The sequence below is a fragment of the Podarcis muralis genome, chromosome 6 (assembly GCF_964188315.1).
Source record: "Podarcis muralis chromosome 6, rPodMur119.hap1.1, whole genome shotgun sequence".
NCBI classification, from domain to species: domain Eukaryota; kingdom Metazoa; phylum Chordata; class Lepidosauria; order Squamata; family Lacertidae; genus Podarcis; species Podarcis muralis.
The window spans coordinates 22,012,470-22,027,277 of NC_135660.1; the positions used below are offsets into that span (position 1 = coordinate 22,012,470).

General features: G+C 41.0%; 1 protein-coding gene across 1 annotated transcript; it reads right to left on the reverse strand.

Annotated features, from left to right (window-relative positions):
- Positions 1-498: 498 nt before the first annotated feature.
- On the reverse strand, positions 499-14,717 carry SLC33A1 (solute carrier family 33 member 1). The gene is made up of 6 exons (XM_028731356.2): positions 13,551-14,717; positions 11,496-11,686; positions 8,038-8,222; positions 6,522-6,639; positions 5,669-5,884; positions 499-4,858 (listed from the first exon to the last, which is right to left on the reverse strand). Exons 1-6 carry the CDS (start codon positions 14,314-14,316, stop codon positions 4,688-4,690), a joined length of 1,647 nt encoding a protein of 548 aa, XP_028587189.2. The 5' UTR covers positions 14,317-14,717; the 3' UTR covers positions 499-4,687.
- Between the last annotated feature and the right edge of the window lie 91 nt (positions 14,718-14,808).

Here is a 14,808-nt window from a genome sequence, read left to right on the forward strand (position 1 = left end):
GCTTTCAATGTTCAGTCGTTCCTGCAAAGGCAGCCCAAAACCCGAGATCACCTTCAGAGGCCCTTCTTTCTATACCACCACATTCAACCAAGGGACTCAAGACAGAGTCTTTTTAGTGGTGGCTCCTGCCTTTGAACATCCCTCCCCAGAGATGCTTTCCTGGTGCCAACTTTGTTATCGTTTGAGCAGGAGGCAAAAAACTTATCTGCAGTTTGTTTTATCACACACAGGGTTTTAACTGCTGCTGCTGTTCTATTGCTTAATGCAATAAACATTTTAAGTTGTTGGGTTTAATTACCGGCTGCTCCGACAGCCCTTTTGGCTTCCATCTTTGTCTCAGACACTGGCATAAAATAAGAGAGGAGATACAGCACAAAATAAAATAGTGCCACAGCAATGATTGTTAGTATCAAACGCCAGCAATGGACACATTTCTAAACCAATGTTCTCAATAGGGCTCCCAACACTAGTTTGGCTGATCAATACAGAAACAAAAAATAAAATTGCAATGTTGCTTTATTGAAACAATAGATAGAGCTTCTGAGACTTCCTAAGGGATATGATTCTGTAAATTTAGCACTTTCAGCAAGGTAATTGTGTCGTCTCATATTTATCAATTGACAGAACTTATTTATTTATTTTAAAGCTTAAACATGAAGAGAAAACCCAGGAAACGCTTTGGGTAAAATAGAAAAATTAAACACGTTTGTTCCATTTTACAAGTCAGCTATTTTTAATCATGAAATGGTCCAGCCGTTTTGTTCTGTTCTTCATTATGACTAACAGCTGTTTCAAAAGCAAACCTATTTTGTGTGTACCAGTGCCTCAATTTACAGCACATTATAAAGGGAAAAAACGAACAGTCAAGAAATATTCCAACATATACATTATACTTCTGTTTCCACTCTCTATTACAGTCAAAGGAATTGGTTTCACAGATTTCCTGGCCATTACTTATATGATTCACACTTAAATCAATTTGTCATCCATTTGAGCAATATTTTAGTTTTTTTCATCAACAAGTATGCACACCTTCAACAAGTATGTACATCTACAAATCCTTTGTAGATTAACTTGCTTTATATATAGTTTGTATCGAGCAAATAGTTTTAGCCTTTTTTTTAAAAAGGCAATATTTTATTATTCAATACTTCTACAGTCATCTCTGATGAACCTTTGAAGATATAAAAAGAATATTCTTCAAACTATGAACTTTATAGCCAATAGAAAACCCAGAAAAAAACAGCTTAAGCTTTGTAAATCTAATCAGAACTGAATACAGCATCACAGAGTGCAGATGAGAGCTCAAGTGGTAGTTATCAAATAATACTTTTATGACAACTCAGCATATCTCCCCCCTTGACAATTTCTCCTTTCACATGACGTGATTCTTGCTATAGAAAACATTTTCTTGTGAACCTTATATACAAGTGAGAAGATGTGTTCCACTTTTTGTGAGGTAATTGTACTTGATTGCCATGAATGATCAAAATTGCTGTCAGGGAATCACTCATTATCTTGAAAATGGGAAGCAATTTTATGCCAAGAGTATCACGTTATTATTTACTCCAATTAAAGGAACACCATATAGAACTTTAATTAGACCTTTTCCCCAATTTACATCATTTGCAGCCTGCACCTGAAATTATATCAAGCAGCATAATTTACCTCTCAAATAATGCAGATAGCCTTCAATAACTACAGGTCTCATTTTGCTCTCATTTAGTACAATTCAGATAAGTGAAAGGTGGATGCTTAACCTATAGCAACTCCACAGACTCTGCTATCTCGGGTGCAGGCACAACTCAGGATATGCTTCCAAATCTATAGGAATTCCTCTGCAAAATCACATCGGTGATGAGTGTCCAAGAATTCAACACAACAAGTTTAATACAAATGTGTTTAAGTGCAAAAAAGTAATGCTGAGCACTTCTTTCATTCTCGGAGTATGCTGAAATTTCTTTTAATGTCTCTCATTTTTTAGGAAACTTATTTCAAGCTTTGCTATTGATTCTGGGTTTTAGTTTAATTAGCCATTCACAACATTTACTCTACAGCATCAGACATTTGTTTAAATGCATAGCCTTTATTTTTCTTGGCACCCTGTATAAACCGTAATACAGAACTGGAAAACATAAAAAGCCTCACTGGCTAATTTCCTGTGCATGTTCTGCAAGCCAGACACCTTTTTTCTAGAAGTATCCCCTCCCTAACATTGGTCTAGAGACAGTTAATAAACGTTCTCTGTTAACAGGCTTTTCATTTATGTGGTGGCAAACCAAAAATAAATGGAAATGATAAATACAAGTTTTAGCCACTAAATATCCTCTCATTAACTATCATACACATATAGTATTAAAGTAGCATCATTTTATTTGTCCCACCTAGCCAATAGGGATGGATCAAAATTAAGGCAAACAAAATCAGTTTATTGTAAACAATGAATGAAAACTAAAAGTACTTAGTGAGAGCGCCAAGGATTTTTCATTCAAGTAAACAGGTCTGATTATTCATATGAACTGAACTACAAGATATCAATACAACAATATCACCATGTTAGAATATGCCCAGGGCGGGGGGTGGGGACTAGAGTGTCTCAAACCCTATGAAGCTTACAAACAGACCCAAAACCCAGCCGACACCATGCCTTCAACATCAGCTTGATCTACAGAAATCAACAGGTGCAACTCTTTGCTGTTAGAGATCAGCATTATCACCTAACAAATGCCTGCAAATCAAGCTGCTTTTAAAGGCGCAGGAGGGACCAATAAAAATGTCATCCCTATATTCTACCAGCCAAATCTAAATGAAATTATTGGAGCTCAACCAACAGAACACACAAACAACCTGCAATCTCAGCACATACTGCCTACCTGCAGAACATATTAAACAAGTGGCCACAGGGATTCAATGTGTAACCCATTTTCCTGCCAAAGTCACTAGTTAAATATGTTTAAACTGGATGTTATCTAGTTTAGGTCCATGAATTCAATCAGAGTATTGCTGATTTAACTAGTTTATGAATATCATTGATAGGCTGCAATCTTAAAATCCGATTGGGAGCAGTCCAGGAGTTCTCCCTATTATTGTAAAAACAAACAGCTGGCTATAAATATAGTTTTAAGGTTGCAGAAGGATCCCTGAAATCCACAAACCACTTAAACAGCTATAAATCTGAGTACTGGGATCTTAAGGTCCTGGCAATTTCGGTTATACATTGCTCTTCAGAAGGAGAGGAATATAGATCAAGGGCAGACTAAGACTGTTTTTCTCTCTGTTGATTTTAAAATCTCTCCCAACCCTATGATCCTAACTCTGTTTCCCTGGAAGTAGGTCCCACTAATTTCAGTGGCATTTACTCCCAAGTAAGTGTGCTTAAGAGCTGTGTAAACTTCCTTCTCAAACAGGCTTAACATTTATTTACACTCAGAAAAGAGCTTTAAAAGAAAAACAGTACACCGTAAATCACAGATTCACTTGGAATCAAGAATTAATATCCATTTCAGAAAGAATTGACCTCTTGAAATAACCAGTAAAACTGAGACAGCATCAAGAGTATGACACTAGCCTGCCACACCTTTTGAAGGTATTTTAATATCATGAGAGATGTACAAAATACATCCAACAGCATACTATAACAGTGCCCCTTTCTTATGTGATATACATTGTATTGTACATCCTTAAGGCACTAAAGAGAAGATTCCCTCTTAATAATGAGAATTGCAAAAATCGCGTTACCAGTTGCAGGAGATTCCAGGCATCAGCCAGGAATGATTGAATGACTTACATTAGAACGATATGAATGTCCTAAAACAATGAAAGTACAGACAATCCATCACCACTTCTTTTCAAAAGGCACCACATCTTTTGCCTAGTCCTCTTTGGGTCTCATAAAAGAAAAAAAACAGCAATTCTTGAGAAACAGCATATTTGCTTTTTCAAGCAAGCTGAATTCACTGGCCTTATATGTGCCCCTAACCTTTTGGAAGCCCGTTCTTCAGTACTAGTCAATATGCCTGCCTACCACTCTACCAGGTGTGATCAACGTAAGCTGCTTCTCTCATACAAATGCTGTCCTGAAGAAACCACTTCTATCTGCAAATCAAGTGCCTTGAAGTCAAGTGTGCACATTAAAAGAAAAGAAAAAAGCTAAATTTTCACCATTATAAAAATATTCCTCTTATAAATCTTTAAAGCTTGTAGAAGCCAGGAAAATACATTTGAGAGAATCTTTTGATACTCATTGTTTTCTCCCATAAAGCGTAGTTATGGTCAGCAATTAAAAGGGGTTGTGGAAAATGTATCAGATTGATTGTTCTCTCTACAGCTTATTTTACCATATACATTCAACGTTTACATTTAAATCAAAATGTTATGGTTTCATAAAAGTTTTGTTTAGAGATAATGTTAAAGAAATCAATCAGAAGACAAAAGGCAGACGCTGCAACTTAGCACAACAGCTCTGTAGTTTTAAAGTGCTGTTTCCGGTATGATTATTTATTCATTTTTAACAAGGAAATATTGTTGGTGTGTGTGCTTTTTTAACTGATCCATATACTACTTTCCTGGCTTGGTTTTTTGGAAAGTCATTTGGCATAAAATGGCCATTTCCCCCCTACATAGATGTATTTATTTTTTTGTGTACTCATTATGGGATAAAACCATAACAACTTTTGCCAGTGTTTTCCTATGAACTGGTTCTCCTGCATTTCCATGAAGATGCCCTCTCGTTCTGCAGCTTTTTGAATTTGGGACCGAGAAACAACCACCAAACAAATCCCAAAGCCACGCATATTAGGGATTCCACGTAATAACCATCCAAGGTAATAATACACGATCCACCTTCTTTTGTACAAAGCTGCAAGAGAGAATGGGAGAAGGGCGTCAAAAGATGTTATACGGATATATGTATTAACAGAATAAGTTAAAATGCATTGATGAAGCATTCTAGATGAACACACTGCTTTTATCCTTAAAAATATAGTATGCTGGGTGGTATCTAACTAAGTGGTACCCCCACTAAAACCAGTGGATGTTACAAAGTCCATTGATTGCAATGGGTCTGCTCAGAGTATGACTAACTTTGGTTGCCACCCATTAATAATAATTTTCTATTACAGGTAACTCGCAACTTGTGTACATTTAAATTGTGCAGATTTGGCTTTACATGCTTGGCAAAAAACAATAAAAAAAATAAGAAGGGGGTGGGCATCTAGGGGAAAAAGACGTTTTTCCCAGATGCCCACCCCCTTTTTAATTAAAAGACTATACTTCTGTAGGGAGTAATGCAGCTGCCTTAAGCTTCATAATGCCCCATCAGTGATGCCTACTGGAGCAAAACAATCGAAGCATGTGGGTTGTAGCCAAAGCTGAAGGAACAATTATTCTTTCAAGATGATCTTATACGAGCATTCTGGGAAAGTCTTACAACTTTGCTATCACGCTACTATGTGGCTAAAATCACACTGTTCAAACCCCATAAGGTGAATAAAGCGAAGGTCTTGCATAGCTAACACAGGAGGTGCAAATTATCTCACTTGATAATATGCAAGAGCAAAAGCTATTCCTAAGATGCTTTTTAAATGGGGAGGAAATATCAGTGCAGAAAGTTAGTGTCACTGCATCAAGACTAGTGTTGGAATGAAAGTGTCTCTTATAAGAAACTTACTTCTGCAGCAGCTGCAGTCCCGCAGTTATGTCCTGGAGCTCCGACACACTCCTTCACTGTAAGTGGATCCACAAGCCAAAGAGCTACTGTTGCCGGCCAGTTTCCACCCAAATTCGACACTGTGTTAAGTAGCGTCATGTACGTTCCACCTATGAGTGGGTCACTAACTTTGGCATTGAAAGCCATTATAGCAACATACATGCTGTACAGCGTAACCTGGGGGAAAGACAGATGAACACAAAGAGAATTACGCAAGAGAACAGCTTCAAGTAGCAACGGCTATTTTAGTCAAATGTCTTATGGAACACTGTGGAGCTGCCTTTTAACATGAAATGTAGTCAAAAGGGGCCAGCTGTTGAGAGCTGCTGGGGTCTTGGAAGACCAAAGATTCCCACTTTTACATATCTTGTAGGAAGAAACAAAAACAGTGGTTTTGCAACAAAATAACCCTCCAACACAAGATTTCAGTAAGGAAAACACTTACATAGTGTGGTGGAAGAGCTGGGGAAAAATTCACATCTGGCAATCTGTATACTCCTACGCTTGGTTTGGTCAGAATACAGTTTACACTTCCAGAGTTAATGCTAAACACATTACTTCTGGTAAATGAGCCACCACAGCTGCCAGAGAGCCGTGAAAATGTCTGTCCCTGGTTTTATACACTCATCTACCCATGTAACACCTGAAACTAAAGGGGCACATTGGTTGACAGATGTAAAATATACTGGCATTATTTTCAGCTCTCCTACCCCACTATATTTAACATGGAAAAGAAAGAAACTGGTCCATCCTTCTCTAGTAACAGTAAAGACTTGTAGATAGTAGACAAATGTGTTTTAGGAAATTTTATTACCTGATGCAAAGCATAACTCAGAAGCAATATAATATAGTAATAGATGGGAAATCCTCCTTCGTATTTTACTTTGGGAGTCCACCAAACCAAGAAAGCAAATTCCAACCCAAACAGTAACCTGTAGGAAAAAGATATGGGGAAACACCTTGAATACCCAAAACCCCTCATCATGTCTGCATTAAACCAATACGAGCTAGGAAGGCAACCCAAAATTTTTTGACAAGGGGTAGACCTGAGACACGGCAGAGTCAGATTATGACCCAGTGGTGATTCACTGGCCAGTTTCTGGTGGGCTACCTAACAGATGCAGATTTTGAAGAATGCTGATCTAGATGAACCTTGGGTTGATTCAGTAACACACCTTAAACAAGGTTTGCTTTGCACATGAGAATAAGCAACTGTGCAAATGTGCTGGCTCGCACACACTTTGCTCCTCCCTGGGCCTTTTAACATCAGCAGATGGCAGCTAAATCAAGGTTTTGCTTACCAAATCATGGTTAAGATGTCTCCCCCTTGACCATGATCTGCAACTTAGCAAGTAGATTTCAGGAATTCTAGTTAAAAAGAGGCAGGCCATGCAAGTCTGAAATCAGCCCCTTTGATACTAAGCTGCCTAACCTTGGGGTAGTCAACATGGACCCCTCTAGATGGGCACTCCAAGGCCCATCAGCCTCAGCCAGCCAATGATGAGGGGCGATGGAGGGGTTCCAATCCAAAGCATATGGAGAATACTATGTTGGCTACTCCTACATAACCCGTTGTTTCCCATCCATATAAGCTGGAAGGAAATAAGGAAATGAGTGATCCATGAGACACATTCTGTGGTCTTCATGGAAATGAAAGGCCCCCAAATGCCACAAAAGATAAAACAATAAACACATCTAAAAACAATTCCTATACAGATGCAGACTGGGAAATATCTCTACTTAAAAGACTTGTTGAAAGAGGAAGGTCTTCAGCAGGTGTCAAAATGTCTACAGAGGCGGCACCTATCTAATATTTAGCAGGAGGGCATTCCAAATGGCATGTGGCACAACACTTAAGGCCCAGTTTCAGCATCACACAGAAGGCGGACCTCCCTATAAGATGGTATCTGCAGGATGCCTTCTCCTGCAGAGCACAGTAACTCATTGAGTATCTAAAGACTGATTTAGGTACCCTGATTCCAAGCTGCCCAGGGTTTTATACATCAGAACCAATACCTTGAACTTAGCCTTGTCCATAGGGGGAAAGTCATCTAATGAAAGCTAAGTGTGGAAAAGAAAACACTTGTTCTGACACAAGTGGAATTTTAACCAAGCACAGCTCTTGTAAAGGATAATTTAGCAAAGCTACAGCACTTCATTATAAATTGCGTAGCGAACAAGAGTAGGGGATTTCGAACGAATAACCACGGCAAAGCTTTCCAAGTAAAAGCCCAACATGCACATCTCATTGCTTTTAATGGTTACAAAATTATAGTTTCACATTAACAGAGTTGTGTATTATCAGGTTTAACTATCAAGAGGCTTTTTACCTAAAAGGCATAGCTTTGTAAAATGTGTTCAGGGGCTGTGGGCCTGCTGTGTATTTGCTGATAATCAGAGGCAATATGATCTGCAGTGGAACCATTGGAACAGCAAGAAGAGCCAAGTGTTCTTTAGGTACTCCTTCTTCTACCAGTTTGAGGCCTGTGACTGCATCCGCTGCCGAGAATCCGATCTGCAACATAAAAACCTTTTGCAATCTTACGCACATACAACAAGGTTTTCCTGCTGTACTGATATGTAGTAACTTATTCATGGTCACCCATCCCTGGACTTTCTGGAACTTAAATCCAGATCCAAACTCCCAACACTGTGGTCCAGAATAGCAATCAGTATTTAAGAAGCAGACCGTGAAAGGGAACCTGTGGTCCTCCAGACAACTCAAATCATCCCTGATCATTGGTCATGTTGACTGAGGTTTATGGGAGTTGGCACCCAATGATTCCATAGGTTCTCAACCCCACCTTTGGCTTAGTCTAGTGGTTCCAAACATTTTTCCCCCAGGGACCACTTGAAAACTGCTGAGTGTCTTGCAGACCACTTAATGGTTTTTCTGCTTACTACAGCAATTGTAATGCACTGTACTGGATGATGTATGATTTTAATTGTATTTTTATTGCTTCTTTTTCTCTTACATTGTTCGGTTATTGAATGCAGATAGTAATAAAATAGAATGAAATATAAGAAATAAAAAGAAACAATCAAAATACAGCTAAAAATCAGTATTACACGCCACATACTACCTAAATGAAGCTTGCAGACCACAGGTGGTTCATGGACCAGTTTGGGAATCACTAGCTTAGACAAATTAAATCGTGCCCCTCCGCTTATAGAACATTACGCAAAATCCATGGACATTTAGACATTATGCAAAATCCATGGTTTGCTTTTTTGCCTGAGTCTGTGTCAGTTTATAAACCATGGTTTGTGGTGGGCCATCAAAGTAGGGTATGAAACCTTGATTTGAGATTGCAGCTTCTTGAACAATCGGAATCATTCCAACATTTGACAGGAAGCAACACAGCTGATAACCATATCAGGGCAAATACGGGAGGCTATACAAAAATAATTACAGTGGTACCTCAGGTTACAAACTTAATTCTTTCTGTAGGTCCGTTCTTAACCCCAAACCATTCTTAACCTGAGGCGCGCTTTCGCTGATGGGGCCTCCTGCTGCCGCTGTGCGATTTCCATTCTCATCCTGGGGCAAATTTCACAATCTGGAGCAAAATCTGGGTTAGCTGAGTTTGTAACCTGAAGCGTTTGTAACCTGAGGTACCACTGTATTGGATCAATAATCTTGCAGTGCTAGCATGGCTTCATAAATATACCCCAAGTAACAATCCTACTTGTTAAACAAGTAGGAACTGCAACAAGATGTTACAGTGTGGACGACTCTTGTCCAGGGTTCCAACGGTCTAGTAATACCTTCTTCCGGGATATTTAACAGAGCTTCTCCTTGCATGCCAATACCTCCCTCTTTCAGCTATGATAGTCACTGAGAAACAATCCTGTTGGCTCTCAGGAGCTGAGTTTGTTTTTAGAACAAACTCGTTCAACAACTGTTTTTTTAATCCAGCTCCCTGGCAGAGAGGCTTCGGTTGCGTATTGTTTATGCCGTCTTGCAAATTACAAAAAGTTTTAAAGAAAGAACCCTAGGAAAAGTTGAATGATCGTGCTGTAGTTTAATAAGCTGAGACATGCTCAAGCCTTCTGCCTGTGAGTTTTGTTGCTGTGCTACCAATTCCCTCCCTGGCATGCTGCAATATGCCACAATGCCAGCAATTAACCAGAGTTAAATCAGAACCAGAAAGGGGGGAGGGGCTTTGGTGACTAGGTTCAGAACAAAGAACTTGAAACTGTAGTAATCATGTTTTTTTCTGATTCAGACGTAAGAGGAAATTATGGTTAATTGAGGACTTCTAGGATCCATTGCAGCACACTATGGGGCCATCGTCATAATCCTCTTTTATATCCCTGCTGATTAGGTTAAGATATGACTGCTCAATTGCAGCCATCAGGGAGCCAATGACAACGGCTCTGTTCCTCTCTCAACTGACTGCATTCAATGAGCTCTCAATCAAAGAAAGAGCAGTCCTCTGGAGACTGAGCATGAGGCTCCCTCTTTCCCCTCCCATGTCAGAGAACGGTGTAGAAAAATACAAAAAAGTAACAGCACAGTCAGCATTACAGAGCTAACAAGGGTCATGTTCTCTGTTAGGGACAGGAAGAAAACAAAAGTGGGAGCTTGCCATCCCCTGGAATGCCAATTCTGAAAAGTCCAATAGTTTAAACACTTCAACCACTGAGAAATGCAATCTTGTTGTTATTTCATTGGAACTCTCTGCCTATTGACATCAATGGTTTTGACACTAGATGAAAGCATTTTTGTTTAGGAAAGCTTATCCAGAGATGCAGAAGGTTGACATGTATTTTAATCTAGTTCATTCCTTCTCAATTTATTCCCACATCAACCCTGTAAAGTAGGTTAGGCTGAGAGGCAGTGACTGCCACAAGGTCAGTCAGTGGGCTTCATGGCCAAGTGGGTATTTGAACTCTATTCTCCCAGATCCTAGTTCAACACTCTAAACCAGTGTTCCCCAACCTTGGGCCTCCAGCTGTTTTTGGACTACAGTTCCCATCATCCCTGACCACTGGTCTTGCTAGCTAGGGATTATGGGAGTTGTAATCCAAAAACAGCTGGAGGCCCATGGTTGGGGAACACCATTACACCACATTGGCTTCCCCCTCTGCACACAAAGTAATGTCTGTAAAGGGATTCCAATCTATTGCTCCTACAGAAGTGCATACCTGAGATGACACACATATTGCTTTGTATCAACTCAGCTACAATGCTATCTCATAACTTACATGGTTCAGGACCACAATTCTTCAAAGACCACCTCTCTCCATATAAACTGATCCAGACCTTGTGCTTGTCCTTCTCTATGTTCCCACTCCTGAGAGGTTCAGAGACTTACAACATGAGAATGGGTCTTTTCTGTGATGGTTCCCTCATCTGTGAAACACTCTCCCCATAGAGGCTCACCTGGTGCCAGCATTACATGTCTTTAGATGCCAGGTGAAAACATTCCTCTTTACCAGGGTGTTTGGCCATTAAACAATCTATGGCTTGTTAAATGTGGCAGAAGAGACTGACTATTATTATAATTATTTTATTGTTATGCTGTCTATTACTATGTTCAGTATTATGCTTTTATTATTATGCTCCATAAATTAATGTTCTTAATGTTGTACACCACTCTGGGATCTTTGGTTAAAGGGTGGCATATAAACCAACCAACCAACCAAATAAATAAATAAATAAATAAATAAATAGCAATAGTAGCTCTCTTCTCAATTAATATGTTTTCTGGCATAGTAGCTCCTAAGACTGGCATAAAAATGAGGCACGTTCCCAAATGATAATCACAAATCATGTACTCACCTTTGCTGTTAAAATCAGGGCACAAAATGTAAGGACTGCTGGCATTTTTACTATTGAGAAGAGCAGCTTGTACGTATCCATGATGCCTTTTGTTTCTTCTTTTGATGGGTGTCTTTCCGTATCTTCTTTTTTCAAGAGTGCGACCAAGGTGGTAGTGATTAAGAAAACAGCACCCCAGTAAAATAGGAAATCTGAAGGGGAAATGAAACCTTTTCCATTATGAAGACACTTGATGCTAATAACATACTATTTAAAACCAACACTAAGACTAGCTGCAACCTTCATAAAACAATTAACATACCATCCAATAAGAAAAATAGATTTCACAAAACCAATTACTGGTAATTTATGCTGGATTATTAGCTCATCCAAATAAATAAGGGGCTCCACAGAAGCAAGCAGTCTACATAGTGCGGCCTTAATCTTTGCCAGAAGAAAAGATGTCAGATTAATCCCTGTAGGAATGGATTTGGAGACCACAATGTGAATAAGCAAATTAACTTAAGAATAATGAAATTTAAGAACTCATTTAAGCAAATACTCTTATCCCCAACCTCAAGAACCCTACTTAACAAACTGGAAGCATTGTGATAAATTAAAACATGCATGCACAAAGCAAGATATAAAAGTAGCCAGTCTGAAATCACTGGGACCTCTGTTGCCTCTTTGTTGTGTCTATCTGATATAACAGTAACCCATAACTTCCATACAGACGTTCTTGTTGTCAAGATCAGTAGAGGGGGCCTCCTTGGTAGTTTCACTGCCCTCAAAAGTTCAAGCAGGGTCTGTTGAAGAGGGAATTCTTTGTGGTAGTTCCTAGGTTGTGGAATTCCTTCCCCACAGAAGTACATCTGGCACCTTCATTATATTATTTATATTGTATTAATCACTTTTTTTCAGAAACATACACAATGTCCAACATATGCTAAAGACACACCTCTTTGCTCTGGTCTCTGGCAATTGAGACGTGTGTTTTCAGGAACCACCCTATCTATTCCTGTGATTACAATTGCTTCTAAACTGTTTTTAATACCATATGATTACACCTTACATTTCAATTGTGTGATTTCAACCTTATGGTGGCAGGAAAGTAGATGTGTGAAAGTAATGTCTCGTTTCCCATTCTTGAAGAGAGTTCTGAAAAAACTAGATTTGACAGGTCTTTACCAATTCTGCTTCTAGTTGTAAACCTATACTATAATTCAGGCCTGTCCAACCGGTTGATCGCGATCTACTGGTCGATCACGGGATGTCCATGGTTGTCCCTTGTCAATCGCAGGCTCCTGACACCCCCCTCCCAAAAAAAAAGCAGGAAAAAAAGCTCAACAACTTTGGCTTCCCCTCCCCCCAAAAAGCTCAACAACTCTGGTCAATCCAATGGGTAGATCTCTGCCAGTTTGTTATAGTGTGAGTAGATGGCAGTCTCTTGGAAGTTGGGTGTGCCTGCTATAATTGTTCATTTTGCTTTTGGTCTTTTCACCATAGTTATCTGAAGTATGTTACCTCTCATTATTATTAATGTTAGCAACATGGATGAGGACCACTAGCTTAGTTTAGCTTATTAATTAATTAAGATGACATGGCAGCTCCATTTTCAAGCAAAGTAATCTGGGCAAAATGTGTAAATGCAGAATTGCTATCTAGCATGAACCAGCAAATGCCAAAACTTCTGTAAGATAACACCGCATTTTCACTAAGTGTGCTAATATAGCAGCATGTGTTCTTCCAGGTTTCACCCATCCAACCACCCCACCAGCTTTTTATCAAAATTGTGTATCAAGATCAGACAGTTCCTAAACAAATGTGAACCTTCAAAGTTGGGCAGCTGATATAGCAATCTGGAATAGCAAATCCACACAAGTACTGTAATTCTTTTTGCAGTTCTATAAGAGGGGCGTAAATGAAATGTTCCATGGTAGACTAATCCATCACCACTTCTTACCACACTACACATGAACAACTGTCAACCTGAAGAGGACATAGAAGCTGTGGGAGAGAGATAAAAGGGGCTCTCGGATAGATCTGCATCATTACATTCATTTCAAAAATTTATACCTGAAAGCGTTACAATTCCTCTGGGTTGAGGCTGAAACCGCAAATACTTGTTGCAGAAGGAGGCTGATTCCAGAGCCAAGAACAAGACATTTCCCAAGAAGTAGCCAGCTGTCTGTCCCACAGAGTTACAAGTGGAAGCATAGCCCACATTCTCCCGAGACAACATAGTCAATGCCCAACCATCTACAGCTATGTCCTGAGTGGCTGCCAGAAACTCGAACAAGAAGAAGGTCACTGTAAGAGCCACCACATCTGGGCTTTTGCCATCCTCCTCCCCAAGCAAAGAGTCCACCTGCCTGGAAAGGTACATCATAAAAAGCCCCAAGGTGTACTGAGTGGGCACAAGCCACGACTTGCGCCGGCCAAAGCTCTTGAAGTACACGGCATCCACCAGAGGGGCCCACAGCAGCTTCAAGCTGAAAGGCCAGAAGACGAAGCTGAAGAAAGCCTGGTCCGTGTAGCTCACGTTCTTGCTTTGCAAGATGAGCGGGATGCTGCCGGCGAGCCCCAGCGGGATGCCCTGCAGCACGTAGAGGAAGAGCAGCAGCAAGATGCTGCCCAGCTCCGCTCGGTAGCCCCGGGGTGTCCCCAGCGGCGTGACGCTCGGCTCTTGGAGAAGCGCCTCTCGGTCATCTCCCACTTCGGCGCGGCCATCCCCGCAGAAGTCCGGGGGCGGGAGCTCCCTCTTCAGCATATCCACCGAGTTCTGGTAGGAGCCCGGCCGGCGCTGCCGGCTGCTGTCTTTGTAGGAGATGGTGGGGGACATGTCGCACACGTAGTCCAGCGCCGTCGTCCTCGGGACCGGGGAGCCTTTCCCCCGCCGCGGCGGCAGCAGGGCAGCTCAAGGGAGGCTTCCAGCTCCGCCCCACCTGGAACAGGGGCCCGGCCTTCCCTCTTCCGCCTCCCACCTGGGCCAAACCCGCTCCAGGTCAGAGGGGTCCCCTCACACCCGCTGGAAGGACGGAGAAATCGAGGACGCTTCAGGCTCGTCAGCTGGAAGTCACGGGCCTCCTCGCGGAGCTTCCCCACCAAAACAAAGCAGTGGCTTCTTCCTCGTCGACAAAACACCAATTTCCCTTCTCCCGGCCCCCAAAAGTCCGTTAGGAAACAATGAAGGGAAATAAATTCCTGCCCACCCCCCAGGCCCACCCCAACCCCACTTTCTACCCGGCACGGTCCGTCACGTCCAAGTTCCCCGGCTGGAAACACAACCCGGCTCGCAAAGGTACCGCCAAGGCAGCCGAAGAGCTCTGAGCAG